General features: G+C 50.1%; 1 protein-coding gene across 1 annotated transcript; it reads left to right on the plus strand.

Annotated features, from left to right (window-relative positions):
- Positions 1 to 541: 541 nt before the first annotated feature.
- ALKBH5 (alkB homolog 5, RNA demethylase) lies at positions 542 to 26,138 on the plus strand. The gene is made up of 4 exons (XM_055306565.1): positions 542 to 1,904; positions 11,053 to 11,133; positions 20,805 to 20,960; positions 21,773 to 26,138. The coding sequence occupies exons 1-4, from the start codon at positions 1,135 to 1,137 to the stop codon at positions 21,948 to 21,950; spliced, it is 1,185 nt and encodes a 394-aa protein (XP_055162540.1). The 5' UTR covers positions 542 to 1,134; the 3' UTR covers positions 21,951 to 26,138.
- Positions 26,139 to 27,818: the final 1,680 nt, after the last annotated feature.

A 27,818-nucleotide genomic window follows, 5' to 3' on the forward strand; every position in this document is an offset into this window, starting at 1 on the left:
CGGGGGTGGGGGGCAGGGAGGTGCCCCCTCAGTCCAGCGTCCCGGGCCGTCGCCGTCTGGACGCAGAGCTGGGGCCCGGTGCTCTCGGGCCCGCAGTTTGAGAAGTTTCTGCTGGTTTCAGAAGTTTCCTAAACAGTCTGAGGGCTTTTCTCCGTTGGCGCCTCCACTCAGGCACTTACGTAGCCACCCATTTCACCCTTCAGGGGTCCTCGACGCCCTCCACGCAGCTAATTAAGTGACGGACGCAGTAGCCAAGGCGACCGCTTGATTGACAGACATGAATGCGAACCAACTTCCGGAAGCTCCCGTCTGGACCCGCCCGGGGCTTGGCCGGTGACCCAATGAAAGAACTGGAAACGGCAGAGGGGGCGGTGACCGGGCAGCCTAGGTTGTGGCGGTTCCCCGGTGGTTGCGCGTTGAAGGCTGAGGCGTTTTCGACCATTTGGACGATGCCGTGACGCAGCATAGCGACGGCGTTGACAGCGTGAGCGCACCCCTGTGGAGGGAGCCCTTCGGTCGCGGAGGTGGCGCGTCAAGGAGGCAGGTTGCTATTTGAGGGTGCTCCCTCGGAGCTCTTCAGTGAGTGGGGGAGGGGCGGCGGACGCCGAGCGGTCCCCATCTGCGCTTGCGCCGGCGCCTCCAGTGACCCGGCCTACACGCTCGCGCATGCCCGCTGCGCGCGGAGCCGCGGTGGCCGGCGGCATTGCGCGTGCGCGCTGAGGAGCCCGCTGAGGAGCGGCGCTGGCGGACGTCGGGCGGACGGCCCGTGACGTCGTGAGGAACGCTTTAAAGTGCGGGCTGGGCCGGGCGTCCGAGGGTCTGGCTGGGAGTCGGGTCGGACCTCCGCAGCGGCCCTCCGCGGCATGAGGCGCTGCCGGCGCCCTTGCTCTCTGGGACGTGGAGAAGGCGGCGGAGGAGGAAGTCCCGTTGCCGCCACCGCTGCATGACCCACCGCCCCTGAGGCCCGACCCCGCGCCCACCCCCTCGACGCCCCCCGCCGGGTCCTCCGGCCTCGCATGGGGGCCTGGCGCTGAGGAACCCCTTTCCTCCGGGGGCGCCGGGGCGCGTCCTCCGAGAGCCATGCCCGGCCGCCCCTCCCGCCCCGGAGGACCCTAGAGCAGCGTCGCGGGGGCCATGGCGGCCGCCAGCGGTTATACGGACCTGCGTGAGAAGCTCAAGTCCATGACGTCCCGGGACAACTATAAGGCGGGCAGCCGGGAGGCAGCGGCGGCCGCCGCCGCCGCCGTGGCCGCCGCTGCCGCCGCCGCCGCCGCCGCCGAGCCTTACCCGGTGTCCGGGGCCAAGCGCAAGTATCAGGAGGACTCGGACCCCGAGCGCAGCGACTATGAGGAGCAGCAGCTGCAGAAGGAGGAGGAGGCGCGCAAGGTGAAGAGCGGCATTCGCCAGATGCGCCTTTTCAGTCAGGACGAGTGCGCCAAGATCGAGGCCCGCATCGACGAGGTGGTGTCCCGCGCCGAGAAGGGCCTGTACAACGAGCACACGGTGGACCGGGCCCCGCTGCGCAACAAGTACTTCTTCGGCGAGGGCTACACGTATGGCGCCCAGCTGCAGAAGCGCGGGCCTGGCCAGGAGCGCCTCTACCCGCCGGGCGATGTGGACGAGATCCCCGAGTGGGTGCATCAGCTGGTGATCCAGAAGCTGGTGGAGCACCGCGTCATTCCCGAGGGTTTCGTCAACAGCGCCGTCATCAACGACTATCAGCCCGGCGGCTGCATCGTTTCTCACGTGGACCCCATCCACATCTTCGAGCGCCCCATCGTGTCCGTGTCCTTCTTCAGCGACTCCGCGCTCTGCTTCGGCTGCAAGTTCCAGTTCAAGCCTATCCGGGTGTCAGAACCTGTGCTTTCTCTGCCGGTGCGCAGAGGAAGCGTGACTGTGCTCAGGTAACCCATCTGGGAGGAGGGGCGGCCCTGCATCCTGTTGCCTTAGCTACCCACTCTCACCCAGGAGGCAGCAGCAAATAGGAGCCCGCGCTTTTACAGTTCTGACCCTTTCTTCTGGTTTCTGGGAGAGGAGGGTGAAGAGGAAAAAGGGGTTTGTGTTTAAAACATGTGTGGGAAGAAAGTAGGGAGCGGTCAGGGAACCAATCTAGAATTTTGTATCCTGAGGGCAGGTTTGGTGTGATCACAGACTTGGCCAAAATTAATACAAAGGCATCTTTCTAGAAGGCTCAGATTTTCAGAGTCTCTTTCTGTGTATGACTTTAGCAAGTCCCTTTTCTTTTCTGGGCCTCCGTTTCCAAATTGTTATTTTTTTAAAAAATGAGCTGTTATCTGAAAGTCTTTCCAGCTCTGCCGTTTTGGGTTGTTTTAAACAGAGGAACCGTTTAAGGATTCCTTAAGAGAAAAGGCAGAGAAAAGTCCTTGAGAGTAGTAGATACACATTCTTTGTTCCTAACATGGGGAGTGACTTCCCTAGAGTTGAACAGATTAGTGATTAGGACAGAAATAGAGTGCATCCAACTCTGAAAATTCAACCCCTGTTGGCTGCAGAAGAGCCTGTTGGCCCTTTGTAAGAATGTGTTACCTGTTACTGGTGCTATATGAAACCAAATAAAGTAAGTCTCTTTACCTGATATTTGACTTTGTAGTTGCAGAACTACAGAGTTCTGTGAACTAGGTTGTTGGCCTGTTTTGGGTCCCAGGTCCTGCTGAGAAATAGCTCTCTGTACCCTAGCCCCCAGGAAGATTGCCTGCTGGAACACCTTTGTTTATACGAAGTAGAAAGGTTATCTGGAGGCTTGTCTCCTTCTAGCCCTAAAACAAGTAACCTAGCACTGTACTTCAGTAATCCCCAAAACCTCTTAGGAGCTCTAGACTACAGCTGTTCAGAGCAGGTTGGTTGACCACCGAATTCTAGTACAGGATCAGGACACATGGAGTTTTTGTGAGCAGCTTAACCTCTGAAGTCTGTGCTATGGACACTGGTCCTGGGGAGAAGTGAGTTCCCTGGAGCCCTCTTAGTATGAGGCAGGTCATCCATCTCATTTGGGTTAAACAGCTGTGGCTGCTTCTCTATCTGGGGTGGCAGCAGAGCCTTGTGAAATCCCAAGGTTTCCTGATGGGGAAGTTTGGGAAATCAGTGATAGCAGAAGTATTACTTTGGCTTCCTTATACATCTGAAACTTAAATAGCCACTTATCTGTCAAGGGCTCCCTTTGTAATTTGGGCTTCCAAATTTGTCAGATCTAAGTGGTGCTCCCAGATTGATGTCTTAGCAAAGCCCTTTAAGATGGGATTTCCAGGGCAGACCCTCACAAGTGGCTTGCTGTGTAAGGCAGTCTGGCGTCTGACTTCACTGAAGGATTCTTGATGCTAAAAGGACTTCACACAAAGGCTATTTAGTTTTTTAAGGGCATATTAATTTCCGCATAGTCATAGGTTGCCATCAGGAGGTCTGATAGTGGTTGGGTGTGTAGTAGGGGTGATCATAAGAGGCAGTTTGTGACTTTGAGACTTTTCCCCTCTCCAGCGTACACACCCCCCTCTATTGAAGAGCAGAAGTTTCGAGTTCTTAAAATGCAGGTCTGTTAGTGATCAGCAACAGGATTGCATCATCAGGAAAATTTTCTTCATCTTTTCCTTGGAAGAGTAAAGGAAAGCTTTCCCAGTCCCTTCCAACTCCTGGATTCTGACTTGGCTTTGGAGTTAATGTGGGAGGCTCAGCTATGTCCTGAAAAGTGCTGCCCCAGGCTTTGAATCCAGCTCGGCTCTCATTTGCTTTGGGATCTCGTGGGCGTTCTCTGAGCTCGCTTTCCCATCTGTAAAGTGAGGGTAATGCCAACTTCCAAAACCTATTAGAACTAAAAGTGGTGATTTGGTGTCTATACAGAGCCCGGTACAGGGTAGGCACTTAAATGGGTATTTGCTTTCATACATAGGCATTTAATACTCCTTTGCCCTCTTGTTGGGTAGGGAAGGGGCTAGGGAGTTGGTGGAGCCTAAAATACAGCTCTTTCATTCATGGGGTTCACAGCCTAGTGGAAGCCACAGTTAAGCTAAGCCCAGGAAAGTAACTGCAGGAGTATTTTGCAGAGGGGGACCCATTTTGTAGTATAAGAATTTTTAAGGAGGAAATAAGGTGTAGAACTTGAATGGCAACTGTAAGTTAGCCGCGAAAAGAAGTTAGGGAATGCTCAGGGAGAGCACGGCAGCTTTGGTGGCAATAGCAGAGAGGAGGTGTATGTAAGGTGGGGCCTTCTAGATGCTGACTTGTGGCTAATGGAAATCGTTTTTAGTTCTCAGATTCAACCTGAAATATAGGTTCTGGTGAGGCATGCCATGGGAAAGCACTAGATCAGATCTTTTCAATAGTGGTAGTACTATTGACATTTTGGGCTGGCCAATTCTTTGTTTTGCAAGGGCTGTCCTGTGCACTGTAGAATGTTTAGAAGCATCCCTGGTCTCTGTTCACTAAATAGCAGTTTAGCCTTCATGATGACCAAAAATGTCTCAATATTGCCAGATACCACAGGGTGGGGCTTCAAAAATCATCCCAATTGAGAGCCACTGCTCTAGGATTTTGGATGCCCCCACTAATTTTAATCTTGGAGCACCTGCTCACTTGGTACTCTCAGCTTACTTGGTATGCAGGTGGGTGAACACCTGCCTTTTATAGTAGTGCCTCTCTTTAAAATGCTGCTTGGGCTCTTCCTGGTAGGTATCCTAGCTTGGAAGTGATGAGCTGTAAATCTGCATACTGGAAGAGAGGGGCTGAGGAAAATAGTGGTTCTCTGCAGGTGCGGAGGGGTTCTGGTAATTCTCATCAGACTCCTCAGTTGTTGGTGGCAGTGGAGTCTATATTCGACCAAGGTTACATGGCAGGAATATGGTTTTATATTTAATAGTTGTCAGTGTAGACATTAGCATGTGACAAACATTGACTCAGCAATGTCCAAATGTGGCATTTAGAGCAAGGCCTCACAGACCCTTCCTGAAGTGCTTTAAACTTCTTTTCAACCCCAGTTTTCTTGTTTTTGTTTTGTTGGTAACCTTTTCATGTTGAGCCTAGTTGGGTTCTCTCAATGCTGTTCTTTAGGGGAAATAAATATCTCTTTACCTTCATATCCATTCTTCCCACATTTCTTCTCCTGTTTTCTGTAGGGTAAACGGGCAGATTAAAACAGATTTTAGTTGGATTAATTAAAATAATTACCTCAAGGCTAATTGCTTACTTGCTGCTACTTTTTAATCACTGTTACGTGGTCTGTGGTTGTGGTGGCCACATGCCCAGAGACCCAGCCCTTAGCAGCCCATCTGGAAGTGATTGTTACCATCCAGCCGTGGGACACACAGAAGTGAACACAGCCTGTAGCTTCTAGGTAATAACTGATACTGGGTGGAGTGGGCACCCCTGTCCGTTCTGGGCTAAGAGCTGATCTTGTTCAGCTGTTTGAAAGCAAAATTTAGCTTTCTGGCTTAAAATAGTCGGGAAAGTAGGGCACATAGGTCCTGGGCCACATCTCTTGTGTGCAGTCTTCTGGTTCCACAGGAGGGGGAGGAACCTCAGGATGAAGTCCGGGCTGTGCATCCTCAGGAGGATCTCTGGGCCGAGGAGATTGACTGGCCTTGGTTCTGCCAGGCCTAACAAGATGGCAGAAGCAGCAAAGGAAAGGAAGTTAGCAGGTGAACAGTGGTCTTAATCATGAAGCTCAGAACAAGGAGAAAATAAATAGGCCATACAAATTTCAGGGCTGGCTGGCCATTTTCACCTGGGCAGTTGATATGCAGCCATCACTGAGATACTGTGCTAGCTCTCTTGGGTTTGGGCTCACCTTTGTGGACTTCTTCCTTGAAAGTGGTAGGTATGTGGATGTCCTTACCTGAGGCCAATGAGGCCCTCAGGATAGATTGGACCTTGTCACCAGAAAACACAGATGGGCTTTTCTCTCCACTCCTTATTGCCTACCCCCTCCCCCAACCAAAAAACCAAAAATCTGTATAGCATAGATAGTGAAATCAAGAGTTTGATTAGAGTTCCAGTGTCCCCACTGTTTGACCTTGGGTAAGTAACTTAATCTCTGTGGGCCTTAGTTTTTCTCTGCAAAAATGGGGCTATTGATGGCTTAAAATTGTTATCAAAGATTGAATTTCTTTTACACTACTGAATACTTGAAGTTTAGGTAAGATGTCTCTAGAGACGAGCTGCTTTCTGTGCTTAGCTACTCTCTAATTATATCTTGATGTGTAGAGAAACCTGGAGCAGGTTGACCTTCCTTATGTATTTAGAAAGTCCCAGGACTTCTCATAAAGTTAGGCCATATGTCATTTTAGAAGGTTGGGTTTGGTTATAATAAATGTGAGATCAAAATCCCACCCCTGTGCCCAGATGGCTGGCCTACTGTCCCCCAAAACCTACGTTTCTTAGTCCTGTTGGCCCATTAGCAGTGTGAGGCAGGCTCGTTGGGGGCTTCCCAGAACAGGTGACTGCAGTTGTAAGGAGGCTGCCAGGCAGTCCCTGTGATCTTGGCCAGTCCCTCTACCTCTGGTTCTGTTCTGTCCTGGGTGGGGTACACAGTAGATGGGGAATGGTGACTGTCTTGGGAATGTGCCTTGACTACATCTGTCTCCAAAACCGTCCTTACAGGAGAGATGTACAGTCCTGCATAGTCCTTTAGAAAAAGTTTTTCAGACTGCTCATTTAATCTGTACCTAATCCTCTGAGGAAGGATTTGCAACAGAACAATTGAGCTCAACACAGATTTCATGAGCACAGAGATGAATAAGGCCTTTGCAGCACTTTGTCTTACAGGGAAAACACAATTTCCACAAGGCCAAACCTAGTAGTAGAGAGGTGTGTGGGGATGCCTGGGTGGCTCAGTCTTTTAGCACCTGCCTTTGGCTCAGAGCATGATCCCAGGATCAGGGATCGAGTCCCATGTCCGGCTTCCTGCGGGGAGCCTGCTTCTGTCTCTGCCTCTCTCTCTCTCTCTCTCTCTCTCTCTCTCATCTCTCTCTCTGTGTGTCTCTCATGAATAAACAAATCTTAAAAAAAAAAAGAGATATGTGGGTAGGCGGGAGGTATGGTATCTATCCCCCAGACTGGGGGATTTGAGGAAAGTTTCCCTGGGGAGAAGAAAGACTCTTAAGAGTCACTGTAGGCAGGGTGCCTGGATGGCTCAGTCGTTTCAGCATCTGCCTTCTGCTCAGGTCATGATCTCAGGGTCCTGGGATCGAGTCCTAGGTTGTGCTCCCTGCTCGGCAGGGCATCTGCTTTTCCTTCTCCCTCTGCCTGCAGCCCCCTCTACTTGTGCTGTCTTGGTCTGTCTGTTAAATAAAAAACTAGTCACTGTAAGGGTAAGGTATAGTGCTAGTGGGTGACAGAACCAGGTCTATTGCTCTTAATGTTTATAACATGCTGGTCACTGCTACATGGGGTGGGGGGAGCTTGAAAGGGCTCAGCCCAGGCAGGGAGCAGGAGGCAGACCAGCATGAAGTATTTCCTCTTCTCCCGTCCCTGTGAAAACAAAGAGCAGGAGGCACTGGAATTTTTCATGCCAAGGATAAGGCCTGAACCCAGGGCATATTAAGTTTCAAGCTGGCAGAGTTGGACTTTTAGACAGTTTTCCTTATAGTAAGTAGGTTCCTTAGCAGTAAATAATCCTCTGTGGTCTCTGCTGGATACTTTCTGCTGAAGTTTAGCCAGAAGAGCTTCCCTCGGCCAGGACTCAGAGCCTCCTGCTCTCAGAGGAACCTGAGATACTGAGGAGGGGTCAGTGGGCTCTGTCGCAGCTGACAGGAAGTTCTAGAAGACCAGTGCAAATGAGCAGTTCAGGTGTGTTCTCTGTCCACACTAGTTCTTCTGAGGCCAGGGCTCAGTTGCAGAATTCTGGCATGGCTTATTATTCATTCTGGAGCCCTTGGGAGGTGGGGACAGTTAAGGTTTGACAGCTATCTGGGTTTGCTCCTTCTGCATTAAGGAATGTGGTTCCTTGTTGAAGATGGGTGGTGAGGGCCCCAGTATGCCTATAACCATGTCAAACAGATTGATTCTTGTCAACAGGCCTTAGAAATGTGCCTTGGAAAAAAAAAAAAAGTGCCTTGGAGTACCTTTGGGGAATTGGAGGCAATTCCAATTGCTCTTTGCGGGGCGGGGGGTGGGGGGTGTCCTGTGTTTATACAGGACTGTCTTGTACCCCACACCTGCATTCCTCCAGTGTGGAGTGACGAAAGCCTAGAACAAGCTCTGGAACTCATAGCCCTGGGAATGGGGTCTTTTCTGCTGGCAGATCCCTGCAAGAGGAACCCAGATCACATTTCCTTGGCAGGTACTGAACTGAAGTCTCTAGCTTGCCCCCCCCCCCCGTGGTCCAGGGCTGGCTGGCTTGTGTCATGTGCTTAGTGAATGGGAGTGCTGTGCCAGGCACACTGCATTATCTAACAATTTTCACTACAGGCCTACAGGTTCCAAGGGTACCAACCATGTAGTCCTAGAACTCTGATTCTGCCTGCAAGGGAAGAAGAGTGTCCCTTTTTAAAAAATCTTATGGGCGGCTCCGATGGCTTAGCAGTTTAGCGCCACCTTCAGCCCAGGGTGTGATCCTGGAGGCCCAGGATTGAGTCCCATGTCAGGCTCCCTGCATGGAGTCTGCTTCTCCCTCTGCCTGTCTCTTGTCTCTGCCTCTCTCTCTCTCTCTCTCTCTCTGATTCTAATAAATAAGTAAAATCTTTTAAAAAATCTTATCATTGAGTTGCTTGGGTGACTCAGTAGGTTAAGCATCTGACTCTTGATTTTGGCTGAGGTCATGATCTCAGGGTCGTGAGATTGAGCCCTGCATTGGGCTCTGTGCTCAGTGCAGATCTCTCTCTCCATCTAATCCCATGTGTCGTGTGTCTCCCCACCCGACCCTCCACCCTGGCTTGTGCACACACATGCATGTTCTCTCTCAAAGTAAGATATGAAATCTTTGTGGTCATAAAAGAATACCTAAATTGTAAAGCATGACGAACACCCAAAACCTACAGCTGTTCCCTTTTTTTTTTTTTTTGAAGGTTTTATTTATTTACTTGTGAGAGACCTAGGCAGAGGAAAACAAGCTCCCTGCAAGGAGCCCAATGCGGAACTTGATCCCAGAACACTGGGATCACACCCTGAGCCAAGGCAGACGCTCAACCACTGAGCCACCCAGGTGTCTCTCTACTGCTTTTCTTATTACAGATGCAGAAACAGTTGTAGGCCCAGCAAGTGACCTCACTAAGGTCACACAATGCTGTAGTAAGATGACAAAACTCAGATTCTAACTCAGGTCTCTCCATTTCTTCTTCTTCTTTTTTTTTTTTTAATATTTATTTATTTATGAGAGACACAGAGAGAGAGGCAGAGACACAGGCAGAGGGAGAAGCAGGCTCCATGCAGGGAGCCCGACGTGGGACTCGATCCTAGGACTCTAGGATTATGCCCTGGGCCAAAGGCGGTGCTAAACCGCTGAGCCACCGGGGCTTCCCAGGTCTCTCCATTTCTATCTCAGTGACATTTCTCACTGTAGGCTTACAGGTATTAATAGGTGTTATTTGAGAGAAGGTTCTTTGGTCAGTGCTCAGTTAAACAGTCAGCAGATTCTTCTGTAATAATTCTCAGATCTCTTAATATAGTCATGCTTTTTAAAATTTTTTTTTTAAACTCTTCAACATGGGGCAGCCCGGTGGCACAGCGGTTTAGTGCCGCCTGCAGCCTGGGGTGTGATCCTGGAGACCTGGGATCGAGTCCCATGTCGGGCTCCCTGCATGGAGCCTGCTTCTCCCTCTGCCTGTGTGTCTGCCTCTAGCTCTCTCTGTGTCTCTCATGAATAAATAAATAAAATCTTTAAAAAAATAAACTCTTCAACATGTTCCAAACTGATTTGACTGTGGATATTTGTCCATGGTCTCTTCTAGGAGTGATGTTCACAGAGAAAACAAAACATCTGGTCTAGGAGCAGCTTGGAGGGAAAATCTTTAAAGGTTCTGTGTCTCCCTCAAATCAGAAGGGATTTCCCTCTTGGACTTCTTATATTTTGTCTTACTTCTAGTTCTTCTCCATATTGGAGCAGCCTAGCCATTTAGAGGAGTTTTTCCCAGGCCTGCCTTGTTTCTAACAGTAAAATGGGTGTCTTTATAGCTGCTCTTGAGAGGGGAGCTGACTAGTAGCCATGGAGAGGAAGATTTGTGGTCCAGGGTGGTCAGGGGGAAGCTGAGCAAGATAAGGCTGAGGTGTGTCCACCTCCCACTACACCTGTGGCTGAGCATGTGAATGGCTGTGTAGAGCTGCCTCAGCTCTGTGGAGGAACTTGGGGTATGAGTGCCTCTTAGGTGCCATGCTCCTTGGTGAGGGCATGTGAGGAGGCTCAGGATGCTGAGTTTGCTTCCAGAGTTTCAAATCCAAAAGATGTTAGCTGTGAAGAGGACAGTCATCTACCCACGTTCATTGGTCTAAGCAGTTTTTTAAATCATGTAACTTGATGAAAATAAATAGATATTTGAGTGTGATGGGAATTCTTAAAATATCCCAAACACAGCTGTCTTCAAGATTTTGGATCCCCCCAAGTGGAGATTTTTGAAAGCTTGTTTTCAAGTAGACAAATTCTCTTTTTGAACATTGCACCCTTAGTTCTCTCTGGTGACTCAGGGCTGTCTGTGTCTGCCTTGGCTTCCTCTTTGTGTTGAAGGGTGGGGGGCGGGGGGGGGAAGAAGAGGAGATGCAGTTCTTGTCTTCTTACCAAGGTCTGGCCTGAGTCGCTCTAACTGCCTGTAGGGTGACTAAAGGTATACCTTCTTGGGGTGCCCTTGACAAGAAGGGCTTCTGGCTGGTGTGGGGAGACTCCTGCTGTGGTTTCTGCCTTCAAGCCTGCCTTTGCCTCATCCTAGATTTTTTTCTTGATTGGAGCATCCTAGAACTTAACAGGTGATTTCCCTTTCCATGTAGACCCTTGCACCTCTCAAAATAACAAGGCAGAGGTAGCCATAAGACCTGGACGATATTTCTGTCTCTTCACCCTGTAGGAACGTTGGTTGTCTGTTCCCTTTCCAAGCTCATATGCTCTGTGTTTATTTTCAGTGGATATGCTGCTGATGAAATCACTCACTGCATACGGCCTCAGGACATCAAGGAGCGCAGAGCGGTCATCATCCTCAGGAAGTAAGTGCCCCGGTGTCTGGCACCTGCAGGCCTGTCTGGAGATGTAGGGCTGGATTCCCTTAGAACTTGGCTCCTCTGTATCAATAGCATAGCAGCATGAAGCCTGGGGAGAGGAAAAGGCTATCAGGTCTCATACTTTTTTATTTTAATTCTTTGAGGAAAAAGCTATTTTGTCTTCATTGGAAAATTAAGTTCTGTGACTTTAACTAGGGAGTTGGGGCTAAGCAGAAGCACATGCTCCCAGTGTTCTTGCATACAGTCTTGAGAGATGATTTGGGGACCTCTTTTCCAGACCACCGCTCCCCCTCTTTCTTTCCCCATCTTCTTGGTTCTGATTTGTCACATGTGCTCTTGCTGATTATTTTTAGACTGCGCTTTAGCAGCCTGCTTTAAAAATGCCTGGGTTTTCACTTCTGGGAGGAGCAGGGAGTGAGAAGAGGAAAGGAAGGTGGGAGGTTAGGCTGCAGTGTTTAATAGTTGCATAGCTTGTTGCTGTCTCCTTTCTGGCGAGGGAGTCAGGGATGTACCGACCAACATCACCAGACCTAGCCCCTTTAGCACTTCTGGTTTTCTGCTTGTGGGGTGAATGGACTGAGCCAAACAGGTGCTGGGTGAAGACAAGCCTGTGTTTAGAGTAGAGCCCCAAGAGGCTAGATGATTGTCCAGGGTTGTATAGACCTCACTGGGGAGAGCAGAACCAGTGCCTGGACCAACCCCCGCCCCCCTGCGCTGGAACATGGTATGCTATAGCTTGCCGTCTTTATTTAAATTAGAAAAACAAAACAAAATGTTATTTTTTTAGGTTAGCTTTAGATTTAAAATTGTGAAAATAATATAGTCTCTGATTTACCCCACATACCACTTTCCCTATTGTTAACGTTTTATACTAGTGAGACGTGTTTGTTACAGTCAAGAAAGTAGTAATTGATATGTTATCATTAACTGAAGTCTCGATTTTATTTGGATTTCCTTAGTCTCTTCCTAACATACTTTGTCTGTTCCAGGACCCCACATTACATTTAGTCATCATGTCACCTTAGGTTCCTCTTGGCTGTAATAGTTTCTCAGACTTGCTTTATTCGTGATAACCCTGACTGGTCAGGTATTTTGCAGAATATCTCTCCCTTGGAATGAGGCATTTTTCTCATGGTTCGATAGGGGTTTGGGGGGGGAAGACCACAGAGGTGAAGCTACCTTCTCTTCGGTCACATCCAGGGCACATAGGACTTCTCACTGCTGATGTTGACCTTGAACACCTGGTTGAGGTTGCGTTCATTGGTTTTCTATACTCTAAGGTCACTGTTTCCCTTATCTGAGGAGGGAAGTCGTGTGCAGCCCACGCATAAGGAGTGGGGGAGTTAGCGCCACCTCCCTGAATGGGGGCTCCCTGCCCAAGTTATTTGGAATTCTTCTGTGAAGAGATTTTGTTCCTGCCTTCATTTATTTTTTTACTTATTTGTTTACTTATATCAGTATGGATTTATGGGTATTTCTTTTATGCTCCAGTAATTCTAGCTTTGGCCATTTGGAGTTCTCCCCCCCCCCTTTTTTTTTTAAGTATGTCCTTACTTTTTGGCTTCCATTTTTTAAATTTTAGTCTGTAACTTGAGTATCTTGACCTTTGGGGGCCAGAACTCCAAAATATTGTGGTGGATGAAGTCTCTTTGGTATGGCTCTACCACTTTGTCAAGTCAAAACTCAGAGTCTCTGTTGTACCATATGTAGAATGGGAATGGTAGAGGTCTGTGAACAACCATCCTGGGGGCCAGGTAGAGAGAGCACCAGGCACATCTAGGAGCTGTAGACATGGGTCTGTTTATGAACTGGCAGCATCTTGCCTTCTAGCCTAAGAATATTCTCAGAATTCATCAGAAGAAGGGTTTTTATCTGCCTTTCTACTTTCTTTTCCTGTGGTTTCCAGCACAGGCCAAAATCCAGAATACGGAAGTGATGGAACCCAGACTGTAGCTCCCTTTTGGCCTCTTTTCCCCAGTCATTTCTTTCCGGGCTGTACTAGCACTTCCAGCTGCAGCCAGGACCAAATGGCCCACCTAGGCTAGGAACTTGAAGAACTCCCAGAGTGATGTAAAACCAGAGTAGCAACCTCCCAGGTGTCCTCCCCCCTCCCCCCAAGCCTCCCACAATAACTTCTCCTAGGGAAGTCTTCACTGGACGTGCAAATGAAGTGGCCAGAGCTGGAGTGTCAGGTCATTCTTCCAGTTCCTCCCTCTTGAATGGTGGCTCCCTTACTTCCCAGGCTGGCTGAGTCGGATGCTTCTCAGTGGAGCTAGGAGCCTATACTGTTAACCAGGTCCCCCTGAAGCCTTTTGGCCAGCTGGGCCCCTGGACAGTGGTCTGACCTTGGAGAATGATCATTGGTGGGTTACTGATGCCCTTTGACCCTTTGACTCAAATGGGCCCAGGAGCCAGTCACAGACTGGGCTAGAGAGAACAGAAGCACAGAGCTTTGATATGAGGGGGCTGGGGAGGAGTGGAAAGATGGCCTCTGCTGCCCCAGGTCAGCTGAGCTAGAATATTGCCCAGCTGTAGGGAGACAATTCAGGGGACCAGATGAGAGGCCCAGGATAAAAGCCAGGCTCCTTGTTGGGCTTTGCCTGTCCATCCAGCCTCATTTCTTTAGAGTTTTCTTATTGTCTGGTAGTACTCCTCATATTAAAGTACTTAGAACTCCTGGTGTGGTCCATGGACTTGTATCCTGGGCCCTTGGAGCAATGTGGCCTCTGATGGGAATGTTTTTGTATCTAACATGTTCATCTTATTCACATCCTACCCTGCAAATGACCCACATATGCAGTGGAAACTGGTTGACCTAGCCATCCTTCGGGGCTCAGGTGTTAACTGTTCCGACATGCAGGAAGCATCAACATGTACCTATAGCCCTGTCAGTGTACCCCCTCCCCCTTTAGACAGTTATAGCCCATACTCGATACTGTGAATTTCCAACTCTGCATTCTATGGGGGGCTGGGGTGGGGTTGCTCTTCATGTAGGCCCAGCCCAGATCAGGAGGACAATGCAGGCAAATGAGGAACAGCTCCACAGTAGCTGTATGGGCTTATCTTGGAAAAGGACAAGCTGGAAAAAAAAAAAAAAGAAAGAAAAAGAAAAGGACAAGCTGGTGACAGGATGAAAAAGGGAGCACTACCCAGACATCAAGGATGTAGCCTTGACGAGTACTTGACTGACTTGCTGGTGAGGCCGCATCCTAGATGGGTGGAATCTAGGCATTGAGCCTGGCCCTATACTCCTCATAGGCAGAGGGGATGGAGCCAGTCCTGCCTTCTCAAGTTTGAGTAAAAATTGCACAGGTTGTTGTGGAAGGGCCTAGGGCACCCAGGTCAGTCAGAGCTGGGACAGTGCTTCTAAGTGCCTCATGGGGAGAAATGGGTAGGTGGCCACCAAGTGCTTTTTGATTCAACAAGATGCGGCACCCTTGAATGTAGTTGGTGCTGAGTTTTCATGTGACTGGTACCATTGTTTCTCACAGGGAGGACTAGGAGGCTGGGAGTGACCACCTGAGGGTTCCCCTTGAATGAGGCTGCAGCTTACTGTTAGAGTCTCTTTGGGGTCACAACCAGTAAATGGCTAAGATCTTGATCCTAGCTCTGCTGGTATGTAATAGTACTGACACGTAAGATGCCAGCCAACACAAGCAGAGTAAAAGGACAAAGTACGGACCCCCGGGTGGTTTAGCGGTTGGTTGAGCATCTGCCTCAGCTCAGCATGTGATCCTGGAGTTCCAGGATTGAGTCCTGTGTCGGGCTCCTCTATGGAACCTGCTTCTCCTCCCTCTGCCTGTCTCTCTGCCTCTCTGTCTCTCATGAATAAATAAATACTTAAAACAGAAAAAAGAACAAAGTATGTTTATTGGGGCCCACCAAACAACAACAACAAACAAAAATTTAAAAATCTATCTGGGGGGGGCGGGGCGTGGGTTGGGACAGGGATTGGTGGATATAGCTCCTGAGCTAGACCTTGCTAGCCAGGCAGAAATGGTAAGCTCAGGGCGACAGGGTGGCTCAGTCAGTTTAAATGTCTGCCTTCGGCTCAGGTCATGGTCCTGGGATCCTGGGATCAAGCCCTGTGTCTGACTCCCTGCTCATTGGGGAATCTGCTTCTCTCTGCTCCTCCATGTGCTCATTCTCTCTTTCGCATGTGCACACACTCTTTCAAAAATTCTTAAAAATTCTTAAAAACAAACTAAAAACTGGTAAGTTCAAAGGCTGGAAAGTGCAAAGTATAGAGGATCTCTGTAGTTGAGGGGAGGTATGGGAAGGAGGTTGGAGATCAACACTTGATGATCAGGAAATGGCTTGTGGGCCTCCAGGGCCTTTGGTTGGTAGCCAGGCCACCCAATCCCTTGTTTTTTTCAGGAGGCACCCAGGGATGCCTTAGGTCTGCCTACAAGATTTGTCTTCCTGCACGGTTAATCTCTTCATTTAATCAGATAAAGTGGCTCAAGGCAGTGTTAACAGCCCGCGTCTTTGCTTTTGGTTAAGTGAGCTCAGCTCAGTGGGTTGAAGCTGGGAAGAGCAGCTAGAGGTTCCTTTGCGAAATGTTAACCAAGGCTGATGTATACCAGGAAGCAGTGGGGTGAGAGGGATTTGCATGAGAGAGACTGTTAAGAGGCTGAGCTAAATGGCTTATTTGGTCCTTCAGACCCAAGGAATTCCAGGGTCGGGGGAGACTGTTCCTGAAAGCAGAGTAGCCCAAGTGTGAGGTTCTGTGTGTATGAGTGAAGGGTACATTCTGGGCTTCATTCCTCCAGGGGTTAGTGGCCAGCTCTTGGTTTCCCTGACTCGGCCTGAGACGCTGCCCTGCCAAGACTGGTGCCCTTGCTTGTCTCCATGATTCTCATCCCCTGGGCCAAAGGTTAGCTCGCCTTTTTTTCCTGGTCCAGTGAGTGTGTGCGTCCATGTGCATATACCCTGCACGAGGAATGGGAGAGCAGTGAGGTCACCTGGGAATGAAACTGGCTTAGGCTCCCAGCCTGGCTCTGCCCGTTCTTCACTGAATACAAGTTGGTTATCTGAGTCCTGTGTTCTCACCTGTAAATTGGGGTAGTAGTCATGCTAGGGGTGGTTAAATTGAAGAATGCTATGTGCTTCTCCTAACCCCTTCCTCACCATATTTTCTCTCTGAGTTTGATGAGTTGGGAGTAGCGGATGAGGAAGGCTGTGTCCAGTCGAGGTGTAAGGTGGTGTGAGCAGCAGAAACACAGCGAGTGGGAGGAAAGAGAAACCTGGAGATTTGTTGTTCATTGGCCCCAGTCTGGGGAAAGCAAGTGTGTTGTCTGGCTGCCTGGTGTTGTGGAGATCAGTACCTTACCAGACCTGTACAGGGGTTTCCTGGGTACCCATGATGCCGGCCCTCCGGTCTGTCCTCTGGAGCTCTGGCTTACAAGTATGTGGTAGGACATGTTGGTAATCAGGTGGAATGATCTGGATAAGCCTTAGGGGCCTGGTTATCCTGTAGGTCTGGATTTGGAGGTCTTGCTGGAAGTTCTGCTAGGACCATGGGTTTGAGGTGCCCTCTCTTTGGGTTATATCCTTCACATGCTGTTTAGGCTCTCCAGAGACCGATGTAGAAGAACTGTCTTTCAGGGAGCAAGGTGTGATGTTGGAGGGAGTTTGGTAGAAGATGGGGAGTGGTGTCGGGGGTGGGGGGGGCGGGGGGTACTGTTGCAGGAGAGACAACGGTACAGTTCTGGGCTTTGTGGGAATCTGATACTCAGGTCCTAGAGCTTAGACCTAGAGGCCGAGGTCACTCAGTAGACAAGGGGGTGCTCAGGCAGGCCTGCCACACTGCCTCTTTGCTCCATTGGGAAAGTTGAGCTTTGTAAGCACAAAGGTGCTTGGTATGAGGGTGGAGCCAGAAGTTGAGTATGATTGACCTGAGGGGCAGACTGGTTCCTTGTCTGCCTGGACCATAGTCTGCTTTGTTGTAAGACCGACAGCCCGCCTGGCTTCAGAGGCCATCCCGGGACCGTAGCTGTGGGACTTAGGCCAGTGACTTGCTCTCTGATTTAGTATTGCTTCCCATCCTTACAGTGGAATAATCCTCCTCAGCAGCTTCTCTAGAGGATTCAGTGAGGGAGAAAGGAATGTGAGGAGACCTCCTGGGACAGTCACCTCCCTCCCTTGCCCCTCAGGTCACATGTTAACGTGTTAATATTAATGCTAAGTCATCTTCCCTTTGTTTAGCCTTCCCCAGTACCTGTGTCTAATGCCTGCTTTGTCCTGGGAGCTGTCTTGACACTGTGGGTGACCTTCCATACCTGGAGTGCCTTGCTGTTACCACCCTTGATGTTGACTCAGATCTGTAAGGCAGGTTTCCTTTTCTCTTGCCACCTGAGGAGGCCCGGACCCAGCCCTTACTGGTAGAACTTCCTGACTTCAAGGTTGTGGATCTGTTTGCTGAACCCTGAGGGGGCCTAGTATGCTTCTTGGAAGTTAGCTGGCTTTTAAGGTGGGGTGTTCTCAGAAATTAAGCAGCCAGTGGGCGCTGGGTTTGGGATCTTGGCTCTAGCCTGGCTTCCTGCAGCATGGTAGCTTTTTGGAAGTGGTGGGAGGCAGGAACTTCTCCAGCTGTTCTGAGATGTACTTTCTTTTCTTCTCTTTCTCTCTCTCTCTCTCTCTCTCTTTTTTTTTTTTTAAGATTTTATTTATTCATTTGAGGCAGAGAGAGAAGGAGGCAGAGGCAGGGAGAAACAGACTTCCTGTGAAGCTGGGAGCCTGATGCGGGCCTCCATCCCAGGACCCTGGGATCACAACCTAAGCTAAAGGAAGATAGTTAACAGACTGAACCGCTCAGGCACCTCTGAGATGTACTTTTAACAACCCCAGAGGATGTGTCAGGAGCACTTTTGAGCCCCCAGAGCTTATACTATCCCCAAAGTGGGTACCGGAGGCAGGGTTTTTGGTAGGGCCACCTCTGATCATTCCTTCTTGGAGGGCTGCCTCCTGAAGGCAGTGGTACTGTCACGTGTAAGGAACAACACCTTTTGCCTCCCTGAGGCAGTTAGAAGTAGAGCCAGTCCATGTTCTTGGCCTGTCTAGTCTCAGCTCGTCCCCCCGTCTCCCTAGCCTCTCCAGTGGCCCTGCGTCCATGGTGGGGGTCTGCCACCACTGCCCCTGCCTGCCAAGACTGGCCTCCCAAGAAGGCAGCTCAAGAAGGGCAGGGGCCCCTCCAGGGATCATCAGTGTCTGCCGGTTCTGCCTCTGTGGCAGGATGTGCTCAGTGTTTTCTAGCCCCAGAGGTGTGTGGGCCAGGCTCTCCCCTTGGTGGCTCTGCTCTTCATTTTCTTACCATCTGTCAGTCACCTGAGGAAACAATTGCAGGGAGCAGGGCCCTGCCCACCAGGGCTTCACTGGGGCTTTTTCATCCTTCAATGGTTTTCCTGCCCTGAGCCACCTCACCTGCTCCTGGTATTTGTGGGGGCTTAGCATTGGAGTTAGCTCCACCGTGCCAGAGGGGGACTTCCCTACATAAAGCTTGATACCTTTGGAGGCCTTTAAGCCAAGCTTAACGGCTAATGTCTTAGTCTGATCTCTGCCACTTGGACCTTTCAGCCAGAAAGGGTTGCGGGAGGGTGGGGATGGGGGGCGGGGAATGAGGCCTAGCTTGGTAAAGAAGAGGAGGTCCTTGGGGCTCCGGTGATTTCTAATCCCCACCCTTGTGTTTGGGTGTTTCCTCACACCACCTCTTCCTGTTATCCTTCTCTAGAATCCTAGCCTTGAGGGGGCCCTAGGTGACATGGTCATTTAAGTGTCTGACTCTTGGTATCAGTATCAGTTCAGGTCATGATCTCCTGGTTGTGGGATCAAGCCCGGCATCTGGCTTCAGGCTCAGCACAGAGTCTACTTGAGATATTCTCTCTCTTCCTCCCTCCCTCCTCCCTCCCTCCCTCCCTCCCTCCCTCCCTCCCTCCCTCCCTCCCTCCCTCCTTGTCCCCCCTTCTCCTCCTCTCCACTGCCCTTGCCCCACTTATGATCATTCTTTCTCTCAAATAAATCATTAAAGGAAAAAAAGAATCATGGCTGGAAAGAGGCCACTTGATTTCTAGACCCTTAGAACTGAAAGAGACCCTAGGGCCAGCCACTTTCTCCCTTCTTTGCTTAGATGGAGAAGTAGGCCCAAAAAGGGATGGCAACTAGCCTGGATTCTAAGTGGCACCATTAGGGCTTGATCTTCTTCCTTTTTTCTGCTAGGTAGGTCGTACTTTCCTGAGCCTGGAGTGCCGAGAGTGGAGGCAGAGACTGGTGGGCCAGGCAGGTTAGCTGACTACTCTAGCTTTCCTGTCCATGGGGCCAAAGCAAACAAGCAGGGACAAGTGCAGGGAAAAGTCACAGTAGTGCTGGTCTATGCACCGCTTTGGGCTGGAGGGTGTTCAAACATCGGTTCTCAGCTAGAAGGCGCCATCTGCTGGCTTTAGGAGAAAGACCCCTGCTCAGGGTCAGAACCCTGTGGTTCCTGCTTGTCAGGCTTAAGAGTCTTACCTGGGCTTAAACCTTTCCCCCATGACTTCTAGGACTGTGACTTACCACCTTTCCAACCTAGTTTTCCTCATTTCTTTATAGCACCTCAATCGTGGGTAGGTAGAGAAACCTGTGAGGTTTGGATGCAGTTGTTACCAAGAACACCATGTGGCTTAATCCAGGGCAGCTCTCGGATTTCCCTCCCGCTGTCTTCCCTGAAGTGTTCTTGTGAGGATGCTCTGCTCTGACTACAGCACCTTTCTCAGAACCAAGTGACTATTTTTTGCACAGTTGCCTATGGGCACCTTCTGCCAGATGTGTCCCCATAACTCTCCACCCCAGACTTCTCTCCTGCTCCTTGCTGCCACCAGCCTGACTTGCTAGCCTTCTCAAAATTACACAAGAAGTCTCAGGGCATCTTTGAGGTTTCCCAGGCTAGCTTCCTCCAGGCCTGGCTTCATAAAGGACTCCTATCACTGCCCTGGACCACCTCCTTGTTCACTTTCTCTATTTCCCTCATCCATACTTGCATGTTTTCCCTTTACCGGGCAGTGTGTTCCTTAAAACTCACACCTAGTGTGCTAGGTGGGGATTTTACCCTGACTTGGTCAGCATCCTGTAACCAGCAGAAGTTGCCAGGTGCCTGTGGTGGGATCAGAGCCAAGTGTCAATGTTGAGTTAGGCCTGGGCTCTCTGGCTCTGCCACAACCTTAGCATTCCTATATGATAAAGTAGGGAGTCTTCTTTTCCCTTTTGTAGGCCTGGGCCAGAGGAACCTTCCTTCCTGTCTTGCTATTTCAGGAAGAATGAAGGTATCTGCTGGGGAGTATTTGTGGGCCCTCAGTACTCTTGCAGGTGGAGTAGAAGCCCCTGAAGAGCTTCTGGGCCCGAGTAGGGTGAGTCCAGTTGAGAGAACCCTGGATGTTTCCCGTGGTGCAGCAGGTCCCTATCATTAGACGTCTCAAACAGAAGTGTTCGTGTTCCTACTCCTAAGCCTGAACTTAAGAAAGAGGATCTTTGCAAGTCAGCCAGACCTAGTTGAACCATGAGGAGACTGAGGCATAGAGCAGAGACTGCTGGTCCTCCTCTCTCTGGCCCAGAGAGAGAATTGGTCTGATGGGGCCCACACCCTCCCCACAGGCCCATTGGTGACCCCATGCGTCTTTGCTTTGCAGGACGAGATTAGATGCACCCCGGTTGGAAACAAAGTCCCTGAGCAGCTCTGTGTTACCACCCAGCTATGCTTCAGATCGTCTCTCGGGAAACAACAGGGACCCTGCTCTGAAACCCAAGCGGTCCCATCGCAAGGCAGACCCTGATGCTGCCCACAGGTACTCAGCTTAGGACCCTCAACAAAGGACAGCAACAAATGACCTGGCTGTGGAGTGAAATGGGTTGGCGGGGGGGGGGTGCCTGGTGTGGGTGGTTAGGAGCCTTGGTTACCTACTTTTCCAAGCTTTATGTCTGCTTCCAGGTCAGTGGCATTGGTGGCATTCCCACCTAACCCAGGACCTACTTCCTATACCCCCAGAGAGCAAGGATTGGGCCGAGATTCTGACAAGGGGGGATTGCATTGTGGGCCTCCCACGACTTCCTTCTCTGTCCACCTAGACAAACACTGTTGTGGGTTATACTTAAATGTTAAGGAAGCTCGGGACGAAGACAGCAGAGCAGGGACCCATTTCAGAAGGGTAGGGGAAGGGTTCTGGGGACATGTTTAAGCTGGGACAACAAGGATGAGGAAGCTATGCGTGAATGCCTGTCTAGGCAGGAGGTACTGGGTTGAAACCCTGAGGCTGCAAGAGGGTGCTGCTTTCAGGGGCTAGTGGAGTTGGTGAGCAGAGCAAGGGTGGGCGGAGGTGACAGGAGGACCGAACAAAGTCTAGAGACTGTGATAGGGCAGCCTTAGCTATGTCCTGGGGTACTAGACTCAGCTAGGCACATCCCACAGCTAAGCATATCCCACAGGGTTAATTGGGAAGTGTTTCAGAGACTGAGCAAGGCCACTGCCCTCCGTGGGCAAAAAGATGATGCGTGTTCCTGCCATTGCTGCCCTTCCTGGAGAACCCCCAAGTTGAAGTATGCAATCACCAAGATGGTGAGGGTCTGACCCAGACGCTTCCACCTACCCCTTCCCTCGCAGGCCTCGGATCCTGGAAATGGACAAGGAAGAGAACCGGCGCTCCGTGTTGCTGCCCACACACCGTCGGAGGAGTAGCTTCAGCTCTGAGAACTACTGGCGCAAGTCCTACGAGTCTGGAGAGGACTGCTCAGAGGCAGCAGGCAGCCCTGCCCGAAAGGTGAAGATGCGCAGGCACTGAGGCGTGCCGTGCCCTCCTGGGAACTCTGGCTCATCCTCACATAGCTGCCCCCTCCTTGTGTTCAGTTTTTTTGGTTTTTTTATTTTTTGTTTTTTGTTTTGTTTTTGTTTTGTTTTTTTATTTTTGTTTTTTTTTTTTTTTTTTTTGATCCTTACATTTTTTTCCTTGGGTTTGTTGCCTGTTGAGGCTGAAGAACAGGATTGGCTGGGACCTGATTCTCATGTTCTTGGTTTTCCTCCAAAATGGAAAGGCTATTGGCATCTGTAGGGGACAGAAGCTCACACCAGAGTGGCCAGTAGAGGTGTGGGGGGCAGCTGTCCTCAAGTGGGGCTGTGTCAGGCTGGGTTTATTTAAAAGCAACAAAATATTTTGGTTAAGAAAATTCTTGTTTTGCTTTAAATGTAAATCTTTTCAGTGTTGTAAATGAAGTTCAGTCTTCAGCCCCACCCCCCACCCCCCAATGTCTGGGTTGAGGTCTCGTTTGTGCTCCTTGCTGGTTCTGCAGGAGGCCTTCTGTCTTCCCACTTCTCACCCGCTCTCCAGGCCCTGGAAGTTCATGCAAACACCCTCTTTCTCCTGCAGCAGAGTTGTTCAGGATGACTGGGTGGGGTTGAAACAGTCCTCTGCCACCCCAAAGCTATTGGCCAAGCCCCCAGGCTTCCTCTATGCCCATTGGCCTGCTCTGCCCACAGGTCCTTGGGCTGCCGCAGGGCTGGCTACAGTGGTCCTGATCTTTCTTGCCAAGAGCACGCCTCTTTGCTGCGTTGCTCCTTTCATGCATATGCGTGTGATTGTACGAAACAGTTAGACTTGCCATGTTGGGGCAGTTTTAGGAATTGTTTCTAGCTAGAGGGACGGGTGTCCTTCCAAGTCTAGCATTTGGGGTATGGAAAATTGTTGTGGTGTGTGGTAGGGTTTTTGTTTTCTTTTGTTTTTGAGTTTTTATTTTTTCCTTTGGTCTCTTGGCTTTTTCCTAACCCTTTCCTTCCTCCTACATTGGCCAGCTTGGGCCTTCTCTCCATGTCATCCCCATAGGAAGGCAACTGCCCACCCCCTCTGTCTGCCTGTAGCATGCATTCAACCAAGGCCAGAGCTCAGGTCTGCAGACTGGGTTGGCGCCTCCTCTGCCTCAGGGGCGTGGGAGTTGGGGAAGGGGCTTTTAAGAAATAAAAGGAAAAAGATAATAAAGTCTTTGGCAGTTTCCACCTACTCAGATCCTCAAAGGTTGCAAGGTATTGATCTAGATTAATTAGGAATGTTTCCTTGCCTGCCATGGCCTACCTAGGCCTGCTGAGAGCAGAAGCCCTCCCAGTCTCCGGGCTGCCACCACCCCGGGGGGGCCTTGACTCACTGAGGCCCAGGCCTGAGGCTGCAGAAATCTGGGGCAGCCGTCAAGAAGCCCCTCTCAGGGGCCAGAACTCCTTTGCCAGCGTGGATTCAAGTCGGGACTGCATAACTAAAGCAGTTGCAGTTTTATTTTTTTTACAGCTTTTTTCCCAAAAATGATTTGTAGTTGTGTGTGCAGCACTTTGCCCTGATATGTGTGCTCTACAATAAAAACCAAATCTAATATATTTTGAAACAGTTGTCTGATACTGTTATAAGAGAGGATTTGCCTTTGGTGCTTCCTTAATCCCCTTATTTTCTTCTTAACTTTGAACCTGGGCTGGGGAGGCCAGAGTTCATTGCCCACCAGGGAAGTCCTCATGGGAGGGAATAGGGCAGACGGCAGAAGGTGAACCCTCCCACTCTCAGGAGGATGGGCCATGTGTCCAGGAGCCAGGATCACAACCTGCTGAGTTTTGAAGCCCTTCCCCCTGGGTTTGATGAGATATACTGTATGCCAGCAAAGGAGGGACAGGGTGAGCAAAGGCAGGGAGAGCCTGGCCTTTGTAAAAGATAGGCAAGTGGTTTTGAGTTCTTCTCAGTTATTCTTTAGTTCCTCCTAACTCTGGCCGAGTCCTCACTGTGGTCTCATCCGTGAGCAAAAGTCTTCTGGTTCCTTCTTTCAAGATGTGTACTACAGAGTTGTGGGATACGGATACAGGCATGAGGCAGGCATGTGGGGACTGGGGTTGGGGCCCAGAGGGTTTTTAAGTCCCTTCTTATCCAGGATCGGGTCGGCATAGGTCTGGAATCTATCTCCCTTATTCACTTCCAGGGCCCAAACCAGTCTGGCTAATTCTTGCTGTGGAAAGCTAACAAGTCACTTAACCGCCCATTTAAGAGAGGAGAAGAGAGAATGTAGAGGGATCAAGTGACTGGCTGGGGCTCAGTCCTGCAAATGGGTGACAGGATGTGAAGGGCAGGGGGCCAGAGCCTCCATATGGTCTGTGGCAGGTTGGGCCTGCAGGGGTAGACTGGGCCATGGTTGTCCCAGAGAGGAGACCTTGGAGCTGAAAGGGGAAGTAACTTACTCCAAATCATCTAGATTACATGGCAGAGGAGGGTACCTCCTACTCTATGCCCAGGCTCCTGACTCAGGCATAGAATGGGCGGCTCATGTGGAGAGCTGGGGAGCTGGAACTCTACAGTAGCTGTGATAGAGTCACACCTGGGCTCTTCCTTGTCCCAAAGAGGCCCTTTGCAAGAATGAGGGACAGAAGAGGCTATCGGAAGGGGCTCTGGCCGTCATAGATCCTGCTGTCATTGGCTTCAGTCTCTGCCCAGCAGTCCCATGGCACCTCATCTCTGGACTAAGCCTGCGGGGGTCCCACACCTGACTCCCTGAATTTGACTGCCCCCACCCCAGTCTTGCACATGGTAGGCGCTCTAACATCTGACACCAGCCCTGCCTTCCTAGGGAGCCCATCCCATTCCTCTGACCCTATTGTGCTGGGGAGGATTGAGGCCCATAGTCCCCTTCATTCAAAAATATGAGTGTCCTATGTGCCAGGCTCTGCTGGGTGCTGAGGATACAAGACCGACCTGGTATGGTCTCTCTCCAACATGGCTATTCTAAATTGTGCTGATACAAAAGATGTGTAGCACGTAAATTACAAATAATAAAATACCCAGTTACACTATTATCTTTATAGCCACGTGTTCCTCACAGAATGCTTTTGTTGATCTTTTTGATAGATTCTTCTATTTGTAGCCTACCTGTGGTTGTAATTCAACCTTAATATGGCAAATGGAACTGCATCCCATTGCTGATAAGTTTTCCAGGGCTCCTGTAACAGATTACCACAAACTTGGTGGCTAAAACATCAGAAACGTATTTTCTCAGTTTGGAGGTCTGAAATCGAGATCATGGTCCAAACCATGCTCCTACTGGAGCCTCCAGCCCTTGCCTCTAACAGCTCCTGGTGGCATTCCTTGACTGTGGCCCTCTAACTCTGGTTTCTGCCTCCATGGCCACATGGCTGCCTCTTCTGTTTCCTACCAAGTTCCCTTCTGCCTGTCCTTCATTAGGACACTAGTGATTGGATTTAGGGCCCACCTGGATGATCAAAAATAATCACACCCAAGGTGAAAAAATGTACCAGTTCCAAGGTTAGGATCTGAAATCTTTGGGGGTCACTCTTCAGCCTACTACACTACTCTCTTCCCAATAAGTCTGTCATTAAATCTGGTACATGGCCTACTGATTTCTCAACGTTAGAGCAAACTGTGTTAATTGAATTGAAATCTCTTAGCCTCAGCACTATTAAATTTAATCCGCATTATTTTCTCTGCTGATTTCTTCTTAAATCTAGACCTGTGCTGTCCAATATGGCAGCCACTGGACAGTTTGGCTGTTGAACACTTGAAATATGGCTGGTTTGAATTGAGATGTGCTTTAAGTGTCAAATACACACCAGAATTTGAAGTTAGTATGAAAAAAGAATGTAAAGTATATCATTAGTTACTTTATATTGATTACATGTTGAAATGACAATATTTTGGACATACTGGGTTAAATAAAATACACTTTAATTTCACCTGTTTCCTGTTTTAAATCTGGCTACTTACAAATTTGAAATCACCTATGTGGTTTCCATTCTGTTTCTATTGGATGGCACCGGTCTAGAAAATCAACAATAAATCCATGGTGTAAACACACTCGTGTTGTGAAGGGAGGTGGACGGAAGCACATTATATGGTACGCAGTCTCCACCACACAGATACCGCAGATGTAAGGAATGAAAGCGTATAGACAATAGTAAAATGTAAAACAGCGAGTGCTTAGTTTTGAACACTACCTTTGTTTTTAGCAATTTTATAAAAATTTTTTAATTATATAAAATTATAAAATTTCAATAATGACTAATGAATTATAAAAATTCTTAAAACTCGACAGTTGGCTCTTGTGAGTAGCTTCCCATGGAGGTTTTGAACAGAGGACACGATGAGACTTAGGACCCGTCTGGCTGCTGTGTTGAGGACAAGCCAAAATCATGAAGAGACGCATTGGCCAGAGATGGAAGGGCTGCCGCTGTGGTTGGAGTCCTCCAGCCAGGTGTCCTGGTGCAGTTCCCCTTGTGCCCACAGTGGGGCAGCAGAGTCTAAGCGACTGCTTCAGAGTGGGGCAGGGGCCATCTGTCCCTAGGTTTGGGCCGAGCGCTAAGGCCCCAGAGGCAAGAACTTAGGTTTCCCACTGCTTCTGCTCTGCTTGGCCAGGGCCCCCAGGGTTAGGGGTGGGGGTGGGGGACCCAGCTCATCAGGGCATGATCGTGTGAACCTCTCCAAACACCAGGGCCCTCTGCTTTGGGCAGCTCCTGCTGGAGGCTGCCCTCTCTGACCCCCATCCAGTCTCCCCAGACCCTTGGCTTCCCTCAGCTGGTCCAGAGTGTGCTGTGTGGTCCCACTGCTTCTACCAGGCTGGGAGACTAGGACCCAACTCCACACCCTCTCCTGGATTCTGTGAGTGTGGCCCTTTACAACCTGTCCCAGTTTATTTTCACCACAGCCTCTGATACCTTACTTGGGGCCTGAGCTCAGATCCTGACTACTACATACTAGCTGTGTGACTTTGGGCAAATTACTTAACTTCTCTAACCTTGGTTTTTTCATTGGTAAAATGGCAGAGGATTAAATGAATGACAGTGGTGCCTGGCACAGACTAAATGCTCAGTGTTCATAAATGGTAGCAATTAATATTTTTTTGCCCCCATCCTGTAGATGAGTAAACTGGAGTCCAGAAAGGTGATGTACAAGAGGCAGGATGAGAACGTGGGGCCACAGGAATGAAACACAGATGAGCCTACGACGGGGTCAGCCTGAAGCCTCAAACCTGACACTCCTGCAGGCAAGGAGGCAGGTGCATGTGAATCTCCAGGTCCTGTGGCCCAGCATGAGCTGAAGAAAAGCCCAGCTCAGGATCCACGTTCAGGGGGAATGTGAGGAGGGTCAGGGCTGAGTACTGCACCCACAGCAGCACTGGGCCGGAGGTCCAGAGACCAGTCACTGGTCTCTTGAGCCCATTTCCTCCCCTGTAAAATGAGGAAAGGCTGGGTGTGCTCCAGTACTACTACTGGTCTGGCTTGTCTTTCACTGAAGGCCAGCACACTGCCTTCTGTGGACAGAGGCCCCCAGACTCACTGGCCCTCGTCAGTCTGGGCCCTAGAGAAGGCCCTGAGTGCCAGCTTCATACTGCATACTGTGCAGGATGAGGTGCTCTCTCCTCCTCATCCCCAGCCCCAGGCTCCCCAGTGGCCTCCCCATCCATCCCCCCACCTTTCTCCCTCATTTCCTTCCACCCTAGGCCCTGTCCACCCCCACCCCCAGCCCACACTCCATTCCAGGAATCCTAGGACCTGTGAGGCCCCTGGAGGAGCTGCCAGGAAGAAGCTGCATGTGTGGTTTGGGCAGCAGAGGAGGGTCGTGGCCTCACCCGGGATCTGGGCCAGCTCTTGGAAGGCAGGGCCTGCCTGGCTCAGCCAGGTT

This window comes from Nyctereutes procyonoides, unplaced genomic scaffold, assembly GCF_905146905.1.
Source record: "Nyctereutes procyonoides isolate TBG_1078 unplaced genomic scaffold, NYPRO_anot_genome, whole genome shotgun sequence".
NCBI classification, from domain to species: Eukaryota; Metazoa; Chordata; class Mammalia; order Carnivora; family Canidae; genus Nyctereutes; species Nyctereutes procyonoides.